General features: G+C 36.4%; 4 protein-coding genes across 18 annotated transcripts; 1 reads left to right on the top strand and 3 right to left on the bottom strand.

Moving 5' to 3' along the window:
* Positions 1-41: 41 nt before the first annotated feature.
* On the bottom strand, positions 42-3,187 carry LOC116427171 (uncharacterized). 5 transcript variants are annotated; one of them, XM_076373575.1, is made up of 4 exons: positions 2,900-3,187; positions 2,393-2,574; positions 1,346-2,267; positions 42-1,263 (listed from the first exon to the last, which is right to left on the bottom strand). In XM_076373575.1, the coding sequence occupies exons 2-4, from the start codon at positions 2,510-2,512 to the stop codon at positions 191-193; spliced, it is 2,115 nt and encodes a 704-aa protein (XP_076229690.1). In that variant the 5' UTR covers positions 2,513-2,574; positions 2,900-3,187; the 3' UTR covers positions 42-190. The 5 variants fall into 5 exon arrangements, with proteins under 5 accessions (XP_076229690.1, XP_076229691.1, XP_076229692.1 ...); XM_076373576.1 differs by having other exon boundaries at positions 3,006-3,187; XM_076373577.1 differs by having other exon boundaries at positions 3,010-3,187.
* On the bottom strand, positions 3,064-6,873 carry ILP-2 (insulin-like peptide 2). 8 transcript variants are annotated; one of them, XM_076373586.1, is made up of 4 exons: positions 4,939-6,873; positions 4,096-4,347; positions 3,293-3,541; positions 3,064-3,202 (listed from the first exon to the last, which is right to left on the bottom strand). In XM_076373586.1, exons 2-3 carry the CDS (start codon positions 4,313-4,315, stop codon positions 3,372-3,374), a joined length of 390 nt encoding a protein of 129 aa, XP_076229701.1. In that variant the 5' UTR covers positions 4,316-4,347; positions 4,939-6,873; the 3' UTR covers positions 3,064-3,202; positions 3,293-3,371. The 8 variants fall into 8 exon arrangements, with proteins under 8 accessions (XP_076229701.1, XP_031833052.1, XP_076229702.1 ...); XM_031977192.2 differs by having other exon boundaries at positions 6,078-6,873; XM_076373587.1 differs by having other exon boundaries at positions 6,085-6,873.
* Positions 6,874-6,997: 124 nt separating this feature from the next.
* On the bottom strand, positions 6,998-12,942 carry LOC116427169 (protein O-mannosyl-transferase Tmtc3). Its single transcript, XM_031977180.2, has 13 exons — positions 12,186-12,942; positions 10,944-11,080; positions 10,780-10,861; positions 10,455-10,554; positions 10,258-10,373; positions 9,974-10,146; positions 9,629-9,884; positions 9,387-9,535; positions 9,003-9,315; positions 8,604-8,894; positions 8,352-8,534; positions 7,993-8,277; positions 6,998-7,906 (listed from the first exon to the last, which is right to left on the bottom strand). Exons 1-13 carry the CDS (start codon positions 12,375-12,377, stop codon positions 7,169-7,171), a joined length of 3,015 nt encoding a protein of 1,004 aa, XP_031833040.1. The 5' UTR covers positions 12,378-12,942; the 3' UTR covers positions 6,998-7,168.
* On the top strand, positions 12,940-22,242 carry Nrt (Neurotactin). 4 transcript variants are annotated; one of them, XM_031977182.2, is made up of 8 exons: positions 13,053-13,143; positions 13,255-13,797; positions 16,128-16,346; positions 17,603-17,797; positions 18,723-18,936; positions 19,367-19,862; positions 19,965-20,633; positions 20,716-22,242. In XM_031977182.2, the coding sequence occupies exons 3-8, from the start codon at positions 16,134-16,136 to the stop codon at positions 21,101-21,103; spliced, it is 2,175 nt and encodes a 724-aa protein (XP_031833042.1). In that variant the 5' UTR covers positions 13,053-13,143; positions 13,255-13,797; positions 16,128-16,133; the 3' UTR covers positions 21,104-22,242. The 4 variants fall into 4 exon arrangements, with proteins under 4 accessions (XP_031833043.1, XP_031833042.1, XP_031833044.1 ...); XM_031977183.2 differs by lacking the exons at positions 13,053-13,143; positions 13,255-13,797 and adding an exon at positions 12,940-13,024; XM_031977181.2 differs by having other exon boundaries at positions 13,078-13,797.
* Positions 22,243-22,583: the final 341 nt, after the last annotated feature.

The following is a 22,583-nucleotide window of genomic DNA, read 5'->3' as shown; positions in this document are numbered from 1 at the left end:
AAGGTGTATAAAATTACATACACGATAATGTTCTTCAAACATCATTTAACTGTTTAATCGATAAGTCATTTGTGGGTAATAATGTGTATTATAAAACGAAAATACAATTTTACAAATTACTTGACATTTTAAAAATAGTATATCACATATGAAATATTTACAGCTATGTTAATGTATGTAAGTACATACATTAAGATTCTTCGGTAAGGGCTTCCAGTTGTCGATCATCTGATATTTCTGAAGCACAAATCCCTTGTCTAGACAAACTTTTCCCTAAAGAAACAGAAGACTTTGAACCTAATACTCGATTCTCTTGATGTGCAGGTATATCACAAAAAAGGCATCTCGTTTTCTCAAACACTTGATCCAAACAAGGATGAAACATTAAGCCACAAACTCGACATACTCTATAATGTATTCCAGTTATTTGCAATAAAGTAATAGCACACCTAGGTAGTATATGACCCTGTGAACATTTAGTAATTTTCCAAGATAGATCATTTATTACTTCGCCACATAAATTACAAGATTCTACTTTATTTGTATCGAATTGCGAAATTTTTTGTAGAACATCTCCAGCACGTTTGGCAAGCGGAGTAACTTCTTCATTTTCTTCTCCTGCTAAATAAACTTCCAAGTACATTTTTAGTAAATATATAGAGAGCTTTTGTTCTTGGCTCAAAGGTGAACTATCACTCAATTGCTCGAGGTAATTACAAACTGTATAAACGAAAATTAAAGGTTGCGCTTCTGATACTTCTCCCGTAATACTTCCTATGCCTTGAATTACTTTCTTCTTCTCACAGATTTCTATCATTATAGATATCCACATTGCCATTCGTAACTCATTCAAAGATAAAGATTCCATATTAGATGGTATTTTTGGTAATATGGATGAAAGGTCTTCCGCTTTTGTTGCCTTCAACCTGATTACTTCTAAACAGTCCCATAAAAGTTCAAACCTTTTTTCTCTATTGTTATTTAAAATGAGTAACGGATTCCAATTTTCGTTCTTTAAAATAAAGAAATGAATTTTACTGGGTTCTTTGTTTACTAGATGATCGTATACAGTATTTGGAGAAGTTACATTTACAAAAATTGCATGGCTTAAGGAATGAGCAAGACCCAAATAACGTACATTAGTTTGTTGTAATGTATTCTTTATGCTGATTTTCGAAAAATTGTTCTTTTGTATATCAATTGCAAACATTAAACTATTTTCTATTGTAACTAATGCATAATCGATATTCGCGGAAATTAATCCTAAAAATAATTAATTTTATTATATTGATGAAAAGAGTTTTTATAATTTATATACAAAACAATAATAATGTTCTTTTTTTACCTGAGATCGTAAATCCTTCTAATTGCAAGTGTTGTATATTTTTCAATGTTCCATTTGTTGTTAAATGCAACAGAAACAGAAAACTGCCTTTTGAAATAAGAATTTTTGTAGATAGATCAGTTTGTGGAAATGTTTTTATAGTACCAACAGGTATACGGTCTGCATAATCATAATATTTGTCAATTGATTTAAATTCAACTAGTTGATCAGGATTTTCCATTGTAAGACCATGAATACGTCCATCAAAATATGCTAGAACAATTACATATTTTGTTGCATTGATAGTAATCCAATGCAAAGCATTTATTTTGACATGTTCGTTCAAACACACTGTGCCCATAATTTTAATAGATGGTATTTCGCTGCAATATGTGATAATTGGAACTTTATAAATAATTATATCCCCATTACGATAAGCAACAGTAAGGTATGCAAAATCTCCCAAGAGGCTACTCCAAGTCATACATGAAGCTTGTAGCGCTTGAACACAGTTCTTGAGTGTTAAAAATGAAGTAGAATGGTTTGTCATATCCTTCAGCTTTGTAGTAATTTCATCTTCTATAATATTGTAACGTATAGAACTCAAATCATATATAGGATACCAATCTGTGGAAATTTTATGAGCAATCAAGACAGCCCCTGTTGAAGTCAATATCGCAAGAAGGCATTTGTTTGGAAATAGTAAGTTCCGTGGTGACCATGCTAATTCCAATATTTTCGGCATCATCTCTTTAACATTAGATATTTTTGGAGTCAAACTTTCTTCCATTATAAATGAGTAAATTTCTTCACGATGCATACTCCAGATTTTAGACTCTATTTTATTCATTATAGGTTCCGTGGGAAAAATCAACGGTGCATAAATAAAAGATCTTGAAAATTTTATGGTTGAATAAGGAGACATTGGATTAGGTACAAATTCCTGTATGGAATCATAATATAAAATATATTCTTTTCATTTTATAAATCTTTTTATGAAATAACGTAATATATATCGATATATAAGTATACGAAATAAATAAGAAACATTGTTAACATTAAACTTACAAATACATGAATTCCTTTCTCATTAAGAATTGATATATGATTGTCTTCAGACCATTGAACTGCAAACCTTGATATAATGGGTGGAGTGATTGTAAGGCTATAAACTTCTTCTGTCTCCATTATTTATATTACACAATTATTCGTTAATCTTTACATTCATCCATATATTCCCAATATGTATTCTTAAAACGAAATTTTGTTAAATAATAACAATTATTTAATATAAACATTCTGATCATTCGTTTTTGTAATATTCATCAAATATGTAAGACTTTTCCAGAAGCTATTCTCCCAATTTTAATGTGATATCTGAATTTAATTATATAACCAGAAAAATGAATCTTTCAAAAATATATAATTCTCTCTTTGGAAGCTTTAATACAGATATGAATATAAGTATGCTAAATAATTTATGTGCTAATCCTAATACATACCAGATAGCTTTACAATTAACCTATCAGCTATAACTATTTTCATATTCGTACGAAACAAAATATTATTACATACATGCATATTTAATTGACAACATAGAATTCTATTTCTTACACAATCTATATTGATTAAGTACAAATGAGATCAAATCGTATATAAATATATATATATTTTAGTATACATGCAGTTGATTAAACCGGAGCGATTCGAACGGGCGTCCATCTGTAGAATCAAATGAAATGTGACATTCCCCCCGTAACGTCACGAAACCTCGGGAGATTCGGCGAGACGTTACAAAGCAGTGGAACCTGTTTCAGATTCGCCTTCGTTAGCTGTCACTCGTCGGCTATTCTTCTTTCTCGAAAGTTTGTCGAAGACCTGAGATAGAAATGTATACAAATTAAATACATTTATCAGTCTATAAATACGAATTTTAACCGATTTAAAATTATTACAGCATATTACTACCCTAAACAGAGTAGAAAGGGAAAAAGATCTTTGCCGCACGACGAAAAATTGAAATTATCAGCATTAAGATGGATTTTTGTTATTGACTGCCGCAGTAAGAGCGTAGTTCCTCCATGGAGCACGATCCTAGGCAACACTCCTCGCGTATACCTCGTGAAAGTCTCCGAACCTTCAGCATTTTCTTCGCATTCTCGATCGATTTGTAGGGATGAAAATCATTGCTAGATAAAGAGCCTTTCTTCTCCGTTTCTAGAAAAAGGGCGGATCTTTCATGCGAGAATAAAAAAAAAATTATTTAACAATAGAACTACCGAACAGTCAAAATTACAGTAATTTTCTTCTAAAAATTATAAGAGTACCCTTTTTCAAAGTTACCCATCACTTTTATTGCTATATGTATGTAGATACACGAATGGATTAACCCCTCGACTACTGTTGGCGCCAATAGGTGCTATTAAAATTTTATCGACGATAATCGCAGCGAAGCTCGTTTAAACCAGACGTAAGTGAATTCTAATTCGACAATCACATTTTCCTCTAGTTATATATTACATATAAATATGACTATTTTATATTGGTTTAATTTACTTCAATTCAGTGTTTCGATGGTTTCAATAGATTCTCTTAAAAATCCGGAAAACTCTAACGCAAAATTCTTCCGTAGCCAAGGGATTCAATTATTCCATAACTTTCCGTGAAGATACTTTGGTAATTTAGATAATCGTGTGTAAATCAAAAAAATGAGATTCGCCATTTTGGTCCGTCTGGTAGTTCTATTATCGAATCGATGAAGATTCCAGTACCTTGGTCATTTCTTTTGAATCTAGCATAGTAAACGCTATCGCAGATTTTCTGTAAAGCGCTCGTAAGCCTGTCACCGCAATAATGACGCGCTTCGCTGTTGTTAGCTTGCCGATTTCGTCTGTTATGAAACACGTCCGATTGCGTGTGTTTCGTCTTTGACGTTAAGGTTGCTACGACGAGTACCAAACCGACGAGAACGTGTAATCGGTATGCGAGCATCTCAAAATCCAAGTAACGTTGTTAAAACCAACCTACGTGAAACATGTTTATCAACCGTTTAAAATCGAATACAATGCGATATAACAATATATTGTCGTTAATCACACTAGCGGGAAAATTAATAATGGCGCGTGGTTCGAACGGTCAAACCAACGCGACATCTATTTCCACCATTGGCACTTTTTTCAAAGTACATGTACTATTTCGTGTTTTCAAACTAAGGGCAGAAACTTCAAATAATAAATTAGAAATATAAAATATTACACTTTTACATGTACGTTAGACTCCAATAGTAATGGAATCGTTCAACGTGACTACTTAAATCACTTTCATAAACTTTTATCGAGACTTATCAATAATGATACCCCATGCTGTCGCGTACCACTTGACGAGTGCAACTTATTTTTAGATATCATTTCTTTAAATATACATAAATACATATTGCGCTGCAACCTCGCGACGAGGGTTTGCGAGAAAACTCAAAATGATTTACAGAGATTCCGAGAGTATTTCGTCGTCTGCATTCGGTTTTGTACTATTTTATTTAAGAAATACATTCCGGAAATTAGGACCCCCACAGGAAATCGGTCGTACGACTAAGAATCCGAATAACATTATTTCACCTTTTTTTCTTTTAATTAGATTCATTTCCCTGGAATTTTTCCTCGCAATTACGTTCGCTTCGCATTGATAAGCATCGATAAATGAAAGAAACGCAACTGTTTACTCTCGTAAGCAGACAAGAAGCGCCAGTAGTCAGTTATTTTCAACGCGAATGTATAAATAGAGATCTAGGTGGAAAAACTCGTACGAGATACCGACAATACACTCGTCTATGTGATGTTAATAGAACTTCGCTGCGTGATTCACGAGCAACGATAACACATAATCTTAATATAACTTTGTCTGCTAAATATGATCATCGTGTAACGAACACTTCCTTGATTTTATAGGTAGCAACTGTCTAACGACAATTACATTTTTTAAATGATTTCACTTTCCGTTCATGCAACAGAATAAATGTCTACTATAAAAGAAAATATATAAAAGAATCGCTTAGCAATATAAATCGTTAAAACAAAGATCAACAAAATATACATGTAAATATGAAATATGTATACAGCCTAGTATTTTTCTTTCCTTTTTTTATATCTGAATCGTTACATTAATCGAGGAATAACATTCCAAGCAGTCTAATTTTCGAGAAGTAGAAAAAAAGGAGAGACAACTATACGATAAATTGATATATGCTTTTTCCTCGCGTGTATTCATTGGCGCAGCGTACGTTTCGAAGGAGAACGCGAGATGTGTAATAATCTGGTTGATAATTGATACATACACGAAAACAATGTTAAAGCGCCGCGAGTATTGATCTTTTTTCGTGTGCCGTCTATTTTGATAAGATTTTCAATTATACACCAGAATTGAAAACAAATGCATCGAAGACGATAAGAGAATCGTAAAAAAACACCGATAAAAGTAAATTAATAATTTAAACGATAAGAAATTATGTTTATAAACGATGGTCAACGGTATTCCTATTTTTCGCTATTTTTCCAAGGATCGCCATAGGAAGTTACGCCTCGATAAATGATAAGGACAATTAAAAAAAAAAAAAAGAAGAAACTCGGTTCGATTGTTTGCATTCTTTTCAAGTAACAACGAAATCTTCTTTACAGATTTCCTCGGCTTCTTTCAAATGTTCCCTTAACGTTTCGCGATGCAATCGAATCAATTTGTTCGTTGTCTTAATGGTCCATACTCTTTACTTATCCCATTGATCCGGAAAATGATCGATCAAGACCAGTTTCGATCCGGTTACTCGAGGAGATTCGACGTTTACTTCCTCTTGAACGTAAAGGGGTACTAAAAATGTAAATGGATCTTCTTGTCGATGATTATCGTGGTACGTATAGGCGAATTTAGTATTCGATGTTCATTTAAACAGAACTGTTTGAACTTCCATAACGAAAATTACGCGAACACCAAAACTAAGAAACCCCGTGGCATCGCCTCGTTCTTTTTCCTCTTGTTAGTCTTCATTTCATTCGGTTTATCGGCACAATTAAAAACGTTCGTTCGTTCATAATTAAGTATAACGAAACGTATACGGATCAGTCAGCGATAATCATTCTCCTATTCTCTAAATTTGAGTACATTTCATCACACGCGGTGTAATTTTACGTTAAATATTTTCTGTACACTACGTACGTGCATACACAGTTTTCAACACTTTCGACAATTTCGTAGCGACGAAGAGAACGGAAAACGGGAATAAGACGTATGTCGAGGGAGCACACATTCGAAACTAAATCCTCCAGCGACTGAAACCGTTCTGTTCCGTTTTAAATTGACAACAACTTGTAAAATACACGCTTCGCAGCACCATCCTCCCGCCCCCTTCCCATATTATGTATCAGTACATCAGCTTTATTTGGTTCTATTTTTTTTCTTACCGAGGAGCAATCGTATTTCTGACATTAGCGTGCCAATTCGTTATCCGTTATTGCTTGCTTATTGCTAATATTGCTGTGCACGTTTAACGGTAAGCGAAATAAAAACATAAAGAAGCATGCCTTTAAGTACATTCGACATTCGATTCGTTCGTTCCTAAAGATGTTATTTAGCAAGAATGAATTTCAATTCATGCGGAAGATCTAGAAAAAAAGAGAAGAAAAGAGATACACATTTTTAAATATATTTTACAAAACATTCTATTCGTACAGCATATAAAACAATACTCTGTATTCATTTTATATTCACACATTAGCTCTATACGGCTGTACCACCATATTCTTTCGTTATACGTAGAATATAACTTTATACAATATTCGGCGGATTGTAACGTCAACACTATGAGAACGCGGTGTCTTTAGCTTGACGTGTGGTTTCAGTATGGTTTCCGCCGGTTGGAAAGATCGGCGCGACTTGATCGAATTGCTCGGAATTAATCGTTTTGCCTGCGCGTTCTCGGTCGATTGTCAATTCCGTCGTGTCCGCGCTGAAACCTATTTCAGGTGAACGTTTCTGCGTGTCTTTCGAGCTTCCGCTTGAACTCGAAGGTTTCGTTTTATCGTTATATATTTCCTTCGCGTCTGATTTAATTTCATTCAGTGGAATCCTTCCATGTTTCGACGGACTCTTCAAGTGGATTATATTATTATTCAACGAATCAGCACTGCTTTTCTTATTTCCTATGTGATTGTGATGATTCGAGAACACGGAATCTGTTTTTCCCAGAAACTGGTTACCACTGTTAACCATATTTCCAGGACCTCCAGGAGCGGTTGAACTGCCGCCGGTGCTACCAGTTGAAATGTCCCCCATATTAAAATTCCTCTCCTTCGGACTAGTCTGCCAGAAAGAATCGTCGAAGACTTCCGTATCACGTTGATCCGAAGGTAGCCTACTGATGCGAGCCTTTACAATAGCAAGGTGTCTGTGCACGTAATCCTGCTGCGGTGCCAAAGCTGCTGCCCGTTCCAAACACTGAGCAGCCAAACCTAACTTTCCACGTTCCACCATTACAACGCACAAATTATGTAGACCTTGAATATTTGTTGGATCCAACTGCAGTATTCTACGGTAACACTGTAAACATTTCAAAATTTGTGTTAATGCTTCTATACTTTATCAAGCATATAAAACGATATTGTTAAATTAACATTCAACGTTACGTTTTCGGCCGCATCCAAATCTTTTATGTTGTTAATATATATATCCCCTAAAAGAATTAATCCCTTAACGTGGTCCGGATGAAATCTAACTAGCTGATTTAAAAACGGTGCTGCCTCGAGGGGACGTTGTTCATCTGCCAATAACAGAGCCAAATTGAATAACGCGGACCGGAAATCTTCCTTTAAAGCAACTGCATTTCGGAACCATCGTTCCGCGCTTCCATTATCGTGATCATCCATGGCTAACATTCCAAGATTGAAATGCACTCTCTCGTTATTGGAATCCTAAAGATAAACCTATTCTGTTAAATTATCTGAAAAATTAGTTAAGTAAAAGAACAGCTAGAAATAGAGAATACCTTTCTCAACAATTTCAAGAGTCTTTCTCTGGCTACTTTTCGCAATTCCGCGCGTCCTAATTCTTGAAGTAAGATAGCTGAGTTTAATAAAGCTTGCTCGTGTTCCGGATCGAATTCTAATGCTTTATCCAAATACGCCAAAGCTTGGGATGCTTTTCCTTGTTCCAAGAATACAACTCCCAGCTTGAGAAATAACGTTATGTAAATTTCTATTTTCCTACAATATCTTTATACAACATTTGAGATACTTACATTGTAATAGATATCTGGATTATTACTGTCGTAAAAAAGAGCCCGTTCGTAAACTTCCTGGGCTTCTTTAGTACGATTAAGCTTAATTAAGACATCGCCTCGATTAATATATGCCTGCGTGTAATCAGCGCGCATACTAATCGCCTGTCTATAAAGCAAATCAGCTTCTTCTAACCTAGTTGCATTCTTTGCTATTAAGTTCGCTAAGTTCACAAAAACATTCAAGTGATTCGGTGCTATACGAGCTTGGTAAGACTCTCCAGGCTTTGCTTTCGGAAGTAGGGATTTTGCCTGAATGAAAAGTAGACTATCAGTACAGCAATGTTTGAATTACGATCCATTGGATTTTTTTTTTGTAATATAGTAACTTCACAAATATGATTTAACTGTACTATTTACTTTTAAGTATGCGTCTTCGGCTTCTTTAAACATTTTAAGGTGATTGTAAGTTCTGCCTACGTTGATGTGCGCGCCAATATCGTCGCCTTGAACTTGTACAGCCATGTTAAAAAAGTTCAGTGCTTCTTTAAATTGTCCTTGACTTTCCAATGCGTGCCCGACGTTATTAAACAATTTGGCATTGCGATTATTCACTTTCAGTCCTGACATAAATATAGAGTATTCGTCTAACCAATCATAATTTCTAATAAAAGTCTTTGTAGAGTGACTAGCCAGAAGTGTTATTAGTAAAAATAGTATAAGTTTCTTGAATCTGTAAATGAAAGGAAATAATGGTTAAAGGCGAGTAAGATATTAAGCATAAACTAACATATATAAATTTACTTTTTATCGCATAAAATACTCCATCCATATCCAATAAGCATACAGAATCCCATAGATGGCGCATATAATACCCTCTCAGCGATGACGAATCCAACCGGGAAAAAGAGATTTGAAGCAGGTAAAAATGGTAGTATCATCATAGCCAAACTCTGTTTTAAACAATGATAGAACATGAAATTGTTAATAGAATAATAATCATTCATTAAATCAAGGCATCTATATTAAACGTATTCGATGCTAACCATTAAAAGAATGATGGAAGTTTGCCTATTAGGTGTTAAAATTGCTGTTGCCAGCAACCCTAACACTGTTGTGTGAGTTGCTATAGTAGCAAAATTACGAATATCCGTAAAACTTTCTATTAGTGGTATCGTTCCCATAGTCCAATCACAGCATAAATCATTTGGAAGAAATAACAGCCTTAAATTGACTGCTGCGAGGTAATTGTATGTAAGCTGCCTTGCAGGCGTTGGTGCCACAGACGCAGGATTGTCAAATCTGAAACACAATTGCAAAATAATATCCCATAATGTTTACGTCTATAAATATTCCACATATATAAAGTGTAGTTAATCTTTTGTGGATACCTGGTAAATACAGGTAACTTTGAGCCCATTACATGTAGTCGAAGTATGAGTAAACTAAATGTAACAAGTGTAAGGGCAGTCAAACGTTTTGTACCTTCACTAGACCACGTAAGGGACATTTTTTTCCCACCAAAAGCCGCCTTTAATGTCAGGAAAATATCCAGTGCTCTGACCTGTACGAATAATATTGTAAAATTATGAAATTTAATTTGATATTAAATAATTCATTGTTAAATATTAAAATGTTATTAGGTTTAATTTTGCATACACGTGTGTACACTAACCTTTTGTACAACAAAAATCTCATACAATACGCAAACAGCAGTAGCTGTTATTCCCTGTTCCTTGCATAGCATTGCAGTAAAAACAAATAACATAGATAACATCAAGGACTTCCATCCTGTAAAAAAATTATAATATAAATCATATTATTTTTATCAAAAGATACATAAAATAATGCAAACATGAAAGTCATTTTCACCTGTTGATCTTTTACTTCTGCAACATTTAGTATATGTGATTAAAGCTGCCAGATAAAATAAAGACGACAAAGTTTCTGCTCTTCCCACCACTCCTGTAACCTTAATACACAATTATCCATTGATAATATATCTACACAAAATTTAGGAACTACAAATGGATCACTCATTCGACATTAACTCTTTGATCCTAAATACAGTATTGAAAAACTATAGCCAAAGAGTACAATGAAGACTAGAAACAGCTATGAAATAATATTTTCATACATAAATTTGAGGTAACGTTGATCAATTTGATTCATTTGAATATTGGTTTAGGCAACTTACTGCCTCTGTATGTATGGGATGTACAGCAAATAGAAGAGAAGACACAAAAGTTGCCGAATCAGACAGAAACATCAAACAAGTCCTGTAACATTGATTAAAATCAATTAAACGCAAACTTATTGTATATATAATTACAGTTTAATATTTCATAAAAGTAAACAAACCTAAAATATAATAAGCATACTCCAACATGTAGGATAACATTAAGCAGATGGTATCCCATAGGATCCAATTGATGAATTAAGTAATTCCATCTAAATGTGAGAACGCACAATGGCCTATACGATTTGTGCGACTGCTCCTATATAAAGAAAGAAACAAAATTTGTATTTTCTTCTACATAGTACAAGTACTTTTTTTACGCATATCTATTCATACATTTTAGGAAGAATAAGATTTCCCAGGAATTTCTAATTTCAAAACAAGAATTTTAATTAACAAGGGAACCTTTTCAACCAACCAGAAAAAAATTTTTTTTAAATTATTTGTCTCAAAATAAACAAATTAGATTTGTTTTCTATACTCCCTAGTTTTAGAGATATTGTAAAAGACATACTTTCACCCCACAACTTTGAAGGGTATTTTCACCCATTCAAAGTGGATGTTGGCTGATAAAAATAAATGTATGTCAAATACTTTTTTGAGAACTATGCCTCACATAAGTTTCATCAAAAATCAGTGTATGCTTGTTGGAAAGGTTCCCTTGGACTGAATTTAGTAAGTACATAGTGTAACACATGAAATTAATCTTGTTGATACAGAATTACAGGAAATGATCAAGGAAAACCAAGGATTTTCAAAAATCCGAGAAGGAATCGAAAATCGACGGAAACGTCGATGTACGATTAAATTTATGAAAACGGAAAGCGAAATTTAAGAAAAAAATAATGAAAATCCTAACGGAAATAGATTACTTTCAGGTGTCTTTGTACCTAGAATCGTAACACACGGTGCAAGATAATTAACACGACTCTTCCTGAGATTCATTCGCACTTCAGACAGACTATTGACTGAATTTAATAAAATATTGTAATTCAGTCGTCAATCGATTTCACACAGCGAAATCGTAAAGTCTGATATTTAATATGAAATTTTGTGCAATGCATTAATATGTGAAATATCGAAATAAAATAGTATTTATTCCAAAATTTTTGTGCGACTACTCGTCGAGTTAGCTTCAGGAAACATCGTCTGTGTTTCATTAGAAAATGTGGAATATTTCCAGTGAAACGCTTCCAGAATGCAAACTGTTAAATTTGATAAGATTGAATCGGATCGAACCGAATCGAAAGGTAGGAAAAGGAGGAGAAGAGTTCAACGGATCAATACACAAGAAGGTAGACAAGAGTAAAAGGGAAGGGAGGGGTAGGAGGGGAGTCGAAAGCGCCTCCAATTCTATCACCCACCTTGTGCATAGGAGTGCCCCAAAAATCATTGTAAAAGACATTTTTCAGAGGCGTGTGAGGTCTCAAGTCCCGGTTATCCTTGATCGCGGAAATGTCATCGAAAACGAAGCCGCAGTTAAGGCTGTTCAGATAGACGGCGAAAGCGCTTATGGCGACGATCGCCGCGAGTGCTCCCCGCGCAGGCACTCCCATCACAAATAAGACATCGATCGGCCGTCTTTTTTTTTCGCGTAGGATTTTCAAATCGGGAACTTCGCCGGAAACCGTTTCCCGTTCTCCAACGTTGTGACTCCCTCGGGCTTCGGTGATGATCTCTTTCGTTCGCTATCTAACTAAAATCTATCCGTCTAACTAGTCGTTTGTCGAGGCGAGACTCTAGCCCCGCGAGGTCCAGAAGAAACGCAGGAATCTCATCTCCAAGCACGCGGCGGACGAGGACATGTTAATTCTCTCGCACATTATGGGGACACTCATGTGTCTAACGCTTCCAGATACGAGCGCGCTGTCCCATGGACTGGGTCCCGGAACTTGCTCGAGAACATATCAATGAGAAAAATTCGTTCCTATCCCCGGTAATTTTCTCCACTACCGAGCAGATTACGGTAAACGGATCGAACGATCACTGTATGCACGCGTCCGGATCCAACTGTCAAAAGATAGACGGATATATACGATCGTACAGGGATGCACGCCACATACCGTGAATCGAGGCACAACGCAAATACGACACTACGACGGCGACGACGCGGATTCACTTTAGGCCGAATCCGCATGCGCATTGCCTGGCTAAGCGCGAACTACACACTTAAGTGTACGTTGTGTATGCCGGTATAGACTTGGTAAGTTTGTTTCTTTCAATTTCGAAAATATAAATCTGTGGAACTGTGTTCCCATTAACCCTTATCGTTCCAACCGGCAATAACGCTGCCAAACTTGAGTCAACGTTCTATTCCAACTGGTGGTATCACTACCAGTATTTCGGAATTTATTATTGCATTCGGATTTGGTTAAAAATCACTCTATAATATGCTTGAAGCGATAAGGGTTAATATTGTTAATTCACTTTCAGTGCTTACATTTTATTTCAAGGATCCTAACCTCTTAAAGTTACTATTCTTTCCCGTCGTTAAATCATGAACCGTTCAAACATCGACGAAGGTGCAGGACAAGGTTCAAACGTATCAAACTCAGTGAATTATATTCGATTTATTACTGGATAAGTATATTTTATTCGAGCGGAGTTTCGTTGTTGCGTGCATAGCGTTTAAAAGGAAACGACCGCGCACGGTTGAAAGCGGCCAATAGGAGATCCGCATCGCATTTAAACCGAGGTAGTAGAGAGCCTCGTAGCGGAATCGTAGAACGACAGTCGAGGTAGGCACGCGCTTGGCGTCGTCCTCGCTGACATTTACGTTCGTTCAAACGTTCTCTTGTGAAGTATCAAAATCTTTTTGCGTGCTGTTTTACAATTGATGAAGCGATCGGCTTAACGGCAACGCGGATGTGCTCGTCTTCACGTCGGCCAGCGAATTGAAAAGGTTCCGAGCACGCGAACGTAAGAAATCTTGCTGAAAATTCCGTGGCGTCCTTCTTCACTGCTCTTCAAACAAGCGTGAGTGTTTACGTTCTTCTTTATTCGTTGTTTTCAACAATTGGACCCAAACGATTAATGTAACATGTGAACTGAATGCACAGAATCGTCAGGAGGCATATTGTTTATGAAAAAAAATTTGCACGGGCAACTGCGAATACGGAAAAACGTGCTAGACATCGGCTAGTCTCAGAAGCCAGAACGCTTTTACACAGTAATACCGGATAACAATGTAGAAGTTGACGAACTATAATATTTTCTGCAAATCTGTTGAATATTACGCTCGGTTTTACTTGGCGTGTACGGCGTACATTTCTTCTTTCGTATATGGGGTGTCGCAGAAAAAAAAATGTTACCGTACTTTGATAGTTTATAGAGTGTTTATTAACTATCGTACAATGTTCTATTAATGTTTATAACGAACTGCGCGTGTCTTTTTCTTTTTTCTTGTAAAATATAATTCAGCGTTGTACCAGCTAATAAAGGGCGGTAACATTCTTTTGCGACACCCTGTATTACCGCATAAAAATTTTTCCATTATTGAATGCTGTAAATGTTATTCGAATGTGAGAATAGTTATTAAATATTTATAATTTTGTGTGTAAAGATCCGTTTAAACTCGATTAAATAGAACGCGATGTTATAAAGATATCGCGATAAAATTACGGGTAGAATTTGTTGAAAAATAATCTACATGCATGGGATGGATGTAGAATGATAAGCGGACTCGCGTCCGGTTAACCAGTCGAGGAAAGTGAAAAAATGAATTTCACTGGGACTGCTTCGGAACAGACGAATCCACGATAAATGTAACGAGAAGGACCTGCGAACTGTACAAGAATAGCGGTTTATGAAAGAGAAAGTAGATCGCACTTGTTTCTGAAGTGCACCGTAGTGCTGAATCGCAAGACAATGTATCTACTAGGGGGCTGAAAGCTAAAGGAGAAGGGACAGACAAAATCGAATCGTTGTATTATACAATTCGGTCCGTAGAATTTGTTCCATGGGAGTTTTCCATTAATTATTGATCCAATCGAAAAAGATACATTTTATTTCCAACCCTGATGGTACTCAGCGGTACAATTTATTAATCCTTTATTTAATCAATCAACACTTCAACGTAATCTGGATGAATATACATATAATGATACGATTTAAGCATGAAAATCTTTAGATAAATAGAAGAACAGTACATTCAACGGATTTATGCGTCTCGAATTGCATTAAGCGTTATATTCGAGAAGTATTTGTAAAAAATAACAACGGTATTTGACCAATAAAGTCATTTCTCGATAAGTTATGCTGGTTTTAACGGAAAAATAAATAATTGTAATTTTTATTCTATTTAAATATTATTCTTTCGTCGATGAATATTTTATTTGTTCGTGTTCACAACTGTCTTCGTTCAATTGTTAATGTATATGACGCTTAATCGTTTTGTTTGTCTGTATTTAGAAAAATACAAGCCAGGTAACTATGCATGGCTAGACTCCTGAAGGCAATAGGCTCAGAGAGCAATGCCATCCGATCGATCGGTTTACGTCTGGGCGTCCCGACGCCAGCTGCAACGCTTTTATGTACAGGGCGATCCATATTGCGGTTTCCGCGCGTTTTCCCCGGTGGTTGTTTCGTTTTTCGATGAAATATGTTTCCTTCTCCTAAATTTAACGCGTTCGTGACCAGCCTCACGTATTTACGATGCTCAACATTTTCTATTGCGTGAAGAAAATTAAATAATATTCATGCCTCTTTGTATTTGAAACCGTAACGCACAGTATAGGGTTTCGGTAGTTACGTATTTTTTTAGAATTTTATTTCCACGTTATGAAAACGATTTGTCGCGTTTAATCTTATGATTTCTTCCACAACTGTGCTTGATGAAAGCACATATTAACTTTAACACTAAAACTACCAGATAGGTTAAAATAACCCATTCCTCATTTATTCTTTCATAATAATTGAAAGCATGTAAATGTTTCAAGAAATTATTGAAATAATTGATTTATTAATATACAAATTAAAATATAACTTAACCGACATCTTAATCAACGCATTTCTATGGTTTCGATAAAAAGATGTTTAAAAATCAGTTCAACTGTTCGGTAGTTCTAGTGTCAATAATTAACGTTAACGTTAATAATTTATTAGAAAAGAATTTCGTTTCATTTTGTTCCATTCGTCGTTTTGCGGTGGAAAATGAAAAAATCAATTTAACCTGGTATATTGGTGTGTGACTTCACACGGGCTTACAGAGGGTTAACGATAATTTACTTTGAACGATGAATTTATTGTTAATGATAAATTTTCTAGAAATAAAAGACCATTCAATGGTGTTTAATCGATATTTTTAGCGAGCCATGAGTCAAGGGGATCAAGAGAAGAGCCTGGACAAGAAGGAAATCGCGGAGGAGGAAAGGGAGAAGATGCTCAACGCTGAGAACACGAAGCACACGGTATCATCGACCGCGCCGGACTCGGAATCCGAAGAACAGAAGCCCAAGAAGAAAATCCCGATCGGCGGCATTAAGATGCCCGGCTTTTGTCGCACGAAGAGCAAGGAACCTTGCAAAGTAATGGTCAAGCGATTCGCGTTCCCGTTTGTTTCTCGAATTATGAAAACGGGCCTTCAATTTTAAAGCGATTGTGCTTCGAATCGCGAAGCGTTTACATTCGACGCGCGTGTTTTATCGATTATGAAATCCTTGTCGCGGACGATGCACTATGCCATGTATGGAATGAAGCACCTACGGTGGTGTAGCGCATTCAGTTATTTGTGTTTAACCCGTTCGAATGCTGGATACTCCCGAAACGTTCTATGTGGACGGAATATTTTTTTCTTGCTCATCCGAAGATCGACGAATCATGATAATTCATACAATTAATTAACCCTCTGCACGCGAGGGGTGACTCTGAGTCACCACTTGATTCGTCATAGTGAAATTGTAAAATTTTAAATTTAATATTTTATTTTACGTACGGCATCAACGCACGAGACATTAGATCAAATAATTCTCTTAATTTATACAAGATCATTGTTATGTTAATTGCAACTAATATTATCGATGTTTCATTGCACAGTAATGAGTATTTACAATGAACAATATCGTCGAGTGCAAGGGGTGAAGTTGCAATTAAATTGTAATTGTAAATCTTGAGGTTTGCCAAATTGAATAATGCTAAGGGACGTGTGTATGAATGCCACACGCATACAATCGTCATCACAGCGCGTTTGAGATTGAAAAAAATCGAGAAACGCATATATGCATCATTCCACAGCGATGATTTTCGCTGGACGCGTATATGCGTCCATAGCACCGAAAGGGTTAAAACTATTAATTTAAGCGGACGCGGAATGGACAAAAATTGTCGAAACCCGCCGCGCCGTTTCCTTTTGCTCGATTAACATCTGTTTTTACGGCGAACCGACATCGCTGAAAAGAGTGCGAGTTACCGGAGCACCATAGCATGTTTACGAGGGGTGACCATAGCCCCGTAACGATTTCTTTTTTCCAACATTAAACCAATGGATGACGTCACCCGAACAGTACACCTGGCATTATTGATCAGGCGCCTTTAAATAATGATGGGCACCGGCTACGATATAATGATCGCGAGAGCATTCGATATCGAATTTGATACGCACGAAAATGATTTCCAATTTTTTCGTTTCTTTTCTGTTTTTCTTTTTTTAATTTCCTTTCATTTTCCTTTTCTTTTTTTTAAGGGTCGACGATGATGCGTTCACCTGCATTTTCATGTGTAGTAATAACACCCGATGGTTTGTTTTTCCTTATTTCATTTTATTTTCCTGTTTGTTTTGATTTAGGACGATGAAAGTAAACCGACTGAATCGGGTGATGCCGATACGACTGAAAAAAATGCCAAAGAAAACGAGCAAAACGTCTCTTCGGAGAAGACGAACACGCCGAGTAAAGAAGTAAAAGAGAAAGAGGGGCGGAAAGGATTCCTCGACGCCATAAAGCTACCCTTAGTCTCTGTTTTCCCTCGGAAAAAGAACAAGGTGACGCTCAGAGATATTCAAGAGACCAATAATTAAGTTCATCTTGCTTTCCTTGTCAATACACTGGAATTAGTCGATACAGAGTGATACACGCTTAAATTTCACATAACTTCGGGGGTAGCTGTGAAATTCTCGCGTGCAAGGTACAGTTTGTTGACTCGAGCGCGGCTCGCCGAAGTGAGGGAAAGATATTGTAACGAGCGCAAGCGAGATAGACACTAGTGGATTGTCGAGATTCTTCTGCTTGAAATGATTCCAAACATGACGCAAATTGGACTAGTTTGATCGATTTAGAACATTCGTATATTTAATTTTGTTATTTATGTTAAACGGGTAAAATTAGTCCGATTTACGTCTTGTTTGGTGCCCATTCCAATTGGAAGAATCTTAACAATCCAGTGGAACTGCATTTATAAAAGTAAAATGAAAATGATGGAAAATGAAGTTGTCCTTATCGCATGTTTACTTTCCTCAGTTGCGGCATCCTTTTGATGTACGTCTGTCTTCTTTCTCTCTATTGTATATGCTCTCTGTTCTTGTTCAATACCTCTAAGCTCGAAGCCTGAGCGGTGGAGGAAAAGTGGAGATGAATCATGAAAATTTGACCGTACGGATTTTAATGAAATTTAAGCGTGCATTACTTGTTGTTCGATGGCAAAATTTACTTAGCGAAACCTTTCAATACCTTAAGACCCGATGTGGAGCACTCGAGCACGCACGGTCTTTTCTTTGAACCGTTCTCTAATCTGACTGTCTACGGTTCTTTTTTTTTTCTTTTCTTTTACCGTCTGAATTTCTCGTATTTCATCACGTCTAACAGCAAAATGAATTTATATCCCGTAGTGTAACGTGCGAAATGGTATCTTAAATTTTCTACCTATTCTTCTCTTTCGCATTTTACATAAGAACGTTTTTTATTATTCAGGACGGAGAAGTGGAACTGGGAACGACTGGAGCTGCGGGATTAGCCAGCGTTGAGACTTTGGACGATGGTGCCGGAGACAAAAATCCAGTAGGGACTGAAGACGGCATGGAAACCGTTCGGCTTGACGGGGACGCTCCGGATGGCATTGAATCTCCCAAGCAACATTTTCTTGTTTCTTGCATATCCGCTGCAAGGAGAAATTTATTCGTGTCAGGTATGCGGTCAAAGATATTAGGGACATTTACCTTTTGCACTCGAGAGGTGACTCTAACTCACCATTTGATTTGATACAATAAAATTGCAAAGTGTTATATATAATATTAAGTTGTGTACAATGTATCAGTATGTGAAATATTCATATAAAATAACTTTCTTTCTTAATGTACGTATGTTTTCTCATTAGTTTGTTTCAAATAATGAAACCAGTAAAAAGCTTCCGAGTGCAAAGGGTCAATATAAAATGTCGAATTTTGTGGAGAAACGAAAACTTTATTGGATGTTCTAAAAGACGTTTATTCGATTAAAATATATTGTATTCGATTCGATACATTCCCGCCAACGTGTTTTTAATGAATATATTTCCTTTTCGAAAAATTCTGAATGTTTAACAATGTTTAATAATTTGACAATGCGTTCCATAACAGTGGCGACACTTTGCATCCTGATTTCCGTGATCATTATCGTCTGTGTTGCCTGCATCGGCCCAAGAAAGGCGACCACGCAGCCAATTAAAGATGGGAATTACATCAAAACTGTTACTTCCTGCGGTCCCGTGCAAGGTGTATCAGAGGACGGCGCATTTGCATTCAGAGGAATCCCGTATGCGATCCCACCAGTAGAAAATCGTCGCTGGCAACCCGCGGAGGCTATACAGAAAATAGAACATTGTTGGACAAACACTTACCTCGCGCATAATTCTACAGAAGTTTGTTCGCAATTTGATGGTTCCGGCGGTGTGATCGGAGCCGAAGATTGCCTGTATCTAGATGTCTTCACACCCGAAGTTAAATACGATTCACCTTTACCAGTGGTTGTCATGATCGGCGCAGAGACCCTTAGCGGAGGATCACCGGGTATAATGCAACCTTCGGCGAAATTGGCGCGTGTTCGTGACATGGTCTTCGTCAGACCGAACTTCCGGTGAGTTATCTTCTTTTTCAGTCACGTCGAGCTTTTGTTCGACGAAGTCGTAAAACTTCGGACAGTTGGAATATTTATTTCGAATACACCTTTGTGTTGTAGATTGGGGGTCTTCGGTTTCTTAGCTGCAGAACCACTTTCAAGGGCAACACATCCACCCACGTCTGGAAACTATGGTCTTTCGGATATCATAGTAGCGCTTCATTGGGTTCAACTTAATATAGAGCATTTCGGCGGTGACAAGAAGTCCGTAACACTGTGGGGTCATCGAGCAGGAGGAACCCTCGTCACGACTCTCGTTGGTATCCGTCGAGCGAAGGATTTGTTTTCCAGAGTTTGGATATCCAGCGGAAGCGCAATCTTCCCGGGCAGAGAGTTAGAGGATTCCGAGAAGCTTAGCGAGCAGTTTTTGAACTCCATAAAGTGCAGCGATGCCGCCTGTCTGAGAAGCAAAAGTGTCGACGAGTTAATGGACTCTGTTCCGGATACTTGGCATTTAGGAAACACCGGCCTCCCCGAAGCTAGAGAAGCAACGTCAAGAGACAGAAGACACGAATGGCTCGTTCTAGATCGTGCGATCCTTCAGGAACCTGTCGGTCGAATCTGGGCTGGAGACGAATTCTCTGTTAAGATTGTGATGGGTACCACGGCTCACGCAGGGGTTCCTTTAAAGTATCTTAATTCGAATATAACTCTGAATTCCACGCAAGTTGAGAAACTAGTAAGGGAATCTTTACTGGGAACTTCTGATTTGGCTGATGAAGCTCTCAAGTAAGTGAGAATATTTCAATTGATCTGAAAGAAGAAATATAAGGGTAGAGCAATTTAATTACACATTCGTTTATGTTTCTAGGCGTTACAATGCAACGTTGAAAGGTTTAGTCAGTATGATCTCTGACATCCGTGTGATTTGTCCACTGCTAACCGTAGCCCGAATGAAAACTAACATTCCATTCTATGTAGCGACGCAACCGCGTGGGCAATTCGCAGATCCTGATAGCGATGCCGCTGCGATACTCGGATCGTTCGCAGCGCGTACTCCCGCAGAAAAAAGGCATGTTTCTGCGATGCAACAATTGTTCAATCACTACGTTTGGCACGGCGAAGTGGGTCAAGCAGATTCCAACGGTGTAAAACGAGTTTTCATCATTGGACAGGACAAGCTTGCGCAACAAGATTATCCAAACTGTGACGTTTGGATAGGAGAAAATATTGTTCCATCTTATGGTCGAGTCGATTGAATCATTCTTTTCATTATGTATCAAATGGGGAGGATTTTGAACAAGCTCGAAATACTCTTCGCGAAGACTGTTTTGGCTTCGAGCTTCTCAGGCTTGCTGTGTTGTTCCTGGGACGCGTAAGACGAAATGAATCGAAGATGTTTCAGAAAACGACCCTTAATAACGGACTAAATTGACGGAAAAAGGAGGGGTATTTTTTTTATCTATTGCTTGTTTTCTCGAAAGAAAATGATTCTTTAAGTTGTAAGAATTATCGCAGCTATCTTCTCTTAAGTCACTAATGCCTTTTATTATAATTTTGTCGTGCATCATAATACTAAAATAATCATCCATATTATACGGGTTTTATCGAATAACGATAAAAGCAAATGAGGTGCATGTTATTTGTTCTTCTCGTTAAGTTTTTGAACTTGAATAGGTAGTTGTTCAAAGATCCGGGTTCAAAGTTAATTAGAAAAAATTTCGTAAGCGTTTTTTTTTTTAAGATCTAATGCGGTAAGTACTTGACCAGTTTCATTCATAAATATTTTATTTTGTAGCATATTAACTTACATCGCTTTTTAAGAAATTGATATTATTTATTGTATGAAATAATATTATAAGAGACACTATGCGTAAATAGCGTAAACATTCGTTCTATACTTAATGTTCATTTAGGGTATGAATATTTTGACGAAGAACATATTTGATTTCATCGAAAAAAAGACAAATACTTAATTAATTTAATAAGAAAACCCCTCTTCTGGAATTTTTGTAGAGCATCAGAATATTTAGGCACTTCAAATTACTTCGCTTTGATGTATTGTTTTGTGTACTCAGAAGAAACACTCACTAATTTTGTTCCTATATATTGCCGTTGCTCTGTTTTTTTTTTAACTTGAATGTACTTAAATGTATTCCGGGTATTATATTGTTACAAACACTGAACACACAGATGTAACTTCTAAAATGTAAGACTGATTTTACAAATCGGCATTTCATTTGTGTATGAATGTCTTTTTATATTAGTTGTAACCGAGTAGTTTTATAGTACGAAAAGATCTGCCCTGTAAGCAAAGTTTGTTGTACTGTACATTAAGAGATGTGAAATGAACTTTTCATTGAACTGATTATTTCGACATTAACGAACCACTTGTAAACTTGTGATCACAATTACATTTTTATAACAGCCAAATTGCACTAAGCACATAAATACTTATCCTATCGAACTTAAAATTTTACTAGATGTAGGAACGTGTTTTATATCTTTATACAATTACTATTAAGAAATTAGCGAGGGATGTATACAATCTTATTACCGATTATTTATTACAGAATAATAACATTTGTAATTACTCTTAAGTCTAGTAAAATTTTAAGAAATAATTTTTATCTGATCGTGCATTCAAATGTTTGTAAATGATATTTGGAGAAAAATAAAATAATATCATTCATCTTTTACACACTGGACGAAAGATTACAATTATATTTAGTAATTAAC

This window comes from Nomia melanderi, chromosome 14 (genome assembly GCF_051020985.1).
Source record: "Nomia melanderi isolate GNS246 chromosome 14, iyNomMela1, whole genome shotgun sequence".
NCBI lineage: Eukaryota > Metazoa > Arthropoda > Insecta > Hymenoptera > Halictidae > Nomia > Nomia melanderi.
This window is presented reverse-complemented; position numbering and strand designations above follow the sequence as displayed.

What these genes read in the sequence shown, in the direction of transcription:
- LOC116427171 (XM_076373575.1), bottom strand. Translation starts at nt 2,512, where the DNA reads ATGGAGACAGAAGAAGTTTATAGCCTTACAATCACTCCACCCATTATA. An exon ending in AGAAAGGAATTCATGTATTT is followed by an intron (nt 2,268 to 2,392) that starts GTAAGTTTAATG and finishes GATTCCATACAG; the next exon opens with GAATTTGTACCTAATCCAAT. An exon ending in AGAAGGATTTACGATCTCAG is followed by an intron (nt 1,264 to 1,345) that starts GTAAAAAAAGAA and finishes AATTATTTTTAG; the next exon opens with GATTAATTTCCGCGAATATC.
- ILP-2 (XM_076373586.1), bottom strand. Translation starts at nt 4,315, where the DNA reads ATGCTCGCATACCGATTACACGTTCTCGTCGGTTTGGTACTCGTCGTA. An exon ending in ATTCAAAAGAAATGACCAAG is followed by an intron (nt 3,542 to 4,095) that starts GTACTGGAATCT and finishes CCCTTTTTCTAG; the next exon opens with AAACGGAGAAGAAAGGCTCT.
- LOC116427169 (XM_031977180.2), bottom strand. Translation starts at nt 12,377, where the DNA reads ATGGGAGTGCCTGCGCGGGGAGCACTCGCGGCGATCGTCGCCATAAGC. An exon ending in GGGGCACTCCTATGCACAAG is followed by an intron (nt 11,081 to 12,185) that starts GTGGGTGATAGA and finishes TTCTTTATATAG; the next exon opens with GAGCAGTCGCACAAATCGTA. An exon ending in AAGTTACCTGTATTTACCAG is followed by an intron (nt 9,885 to 9,973) that starts GTATCCACAAAA and finishes ATTGTGTTTCAG; the next exon opens with ATTTGACAATCCTGCGTCTG.
- Nrt (XM_031977183.2), top strand. Translation starts at nt 16,134, where the DNA reads ATGAGTCAAGGGGATCAAGAGAAGAGCCTGGACAAGAAGGAAATCGCG. An exon ending in AGAGCAAGGAACCTTGCAAA is followed by an intron (nt 16,347 to 17,602) that starts GTAATGGTCAAG and finishes GTTTTGATTTAG; the next exon opens with GACGATGAAAGTAAACCGAC. An exon ending in TCCCTCGGAAAAAGAACAAG is followed by an intron (nt 17,798 to 18,722) that starts GTGACGCTCAGA and finishes TTTATTATTCAG; the next exon opens with GACGGAGAAGTGGAACTGGG.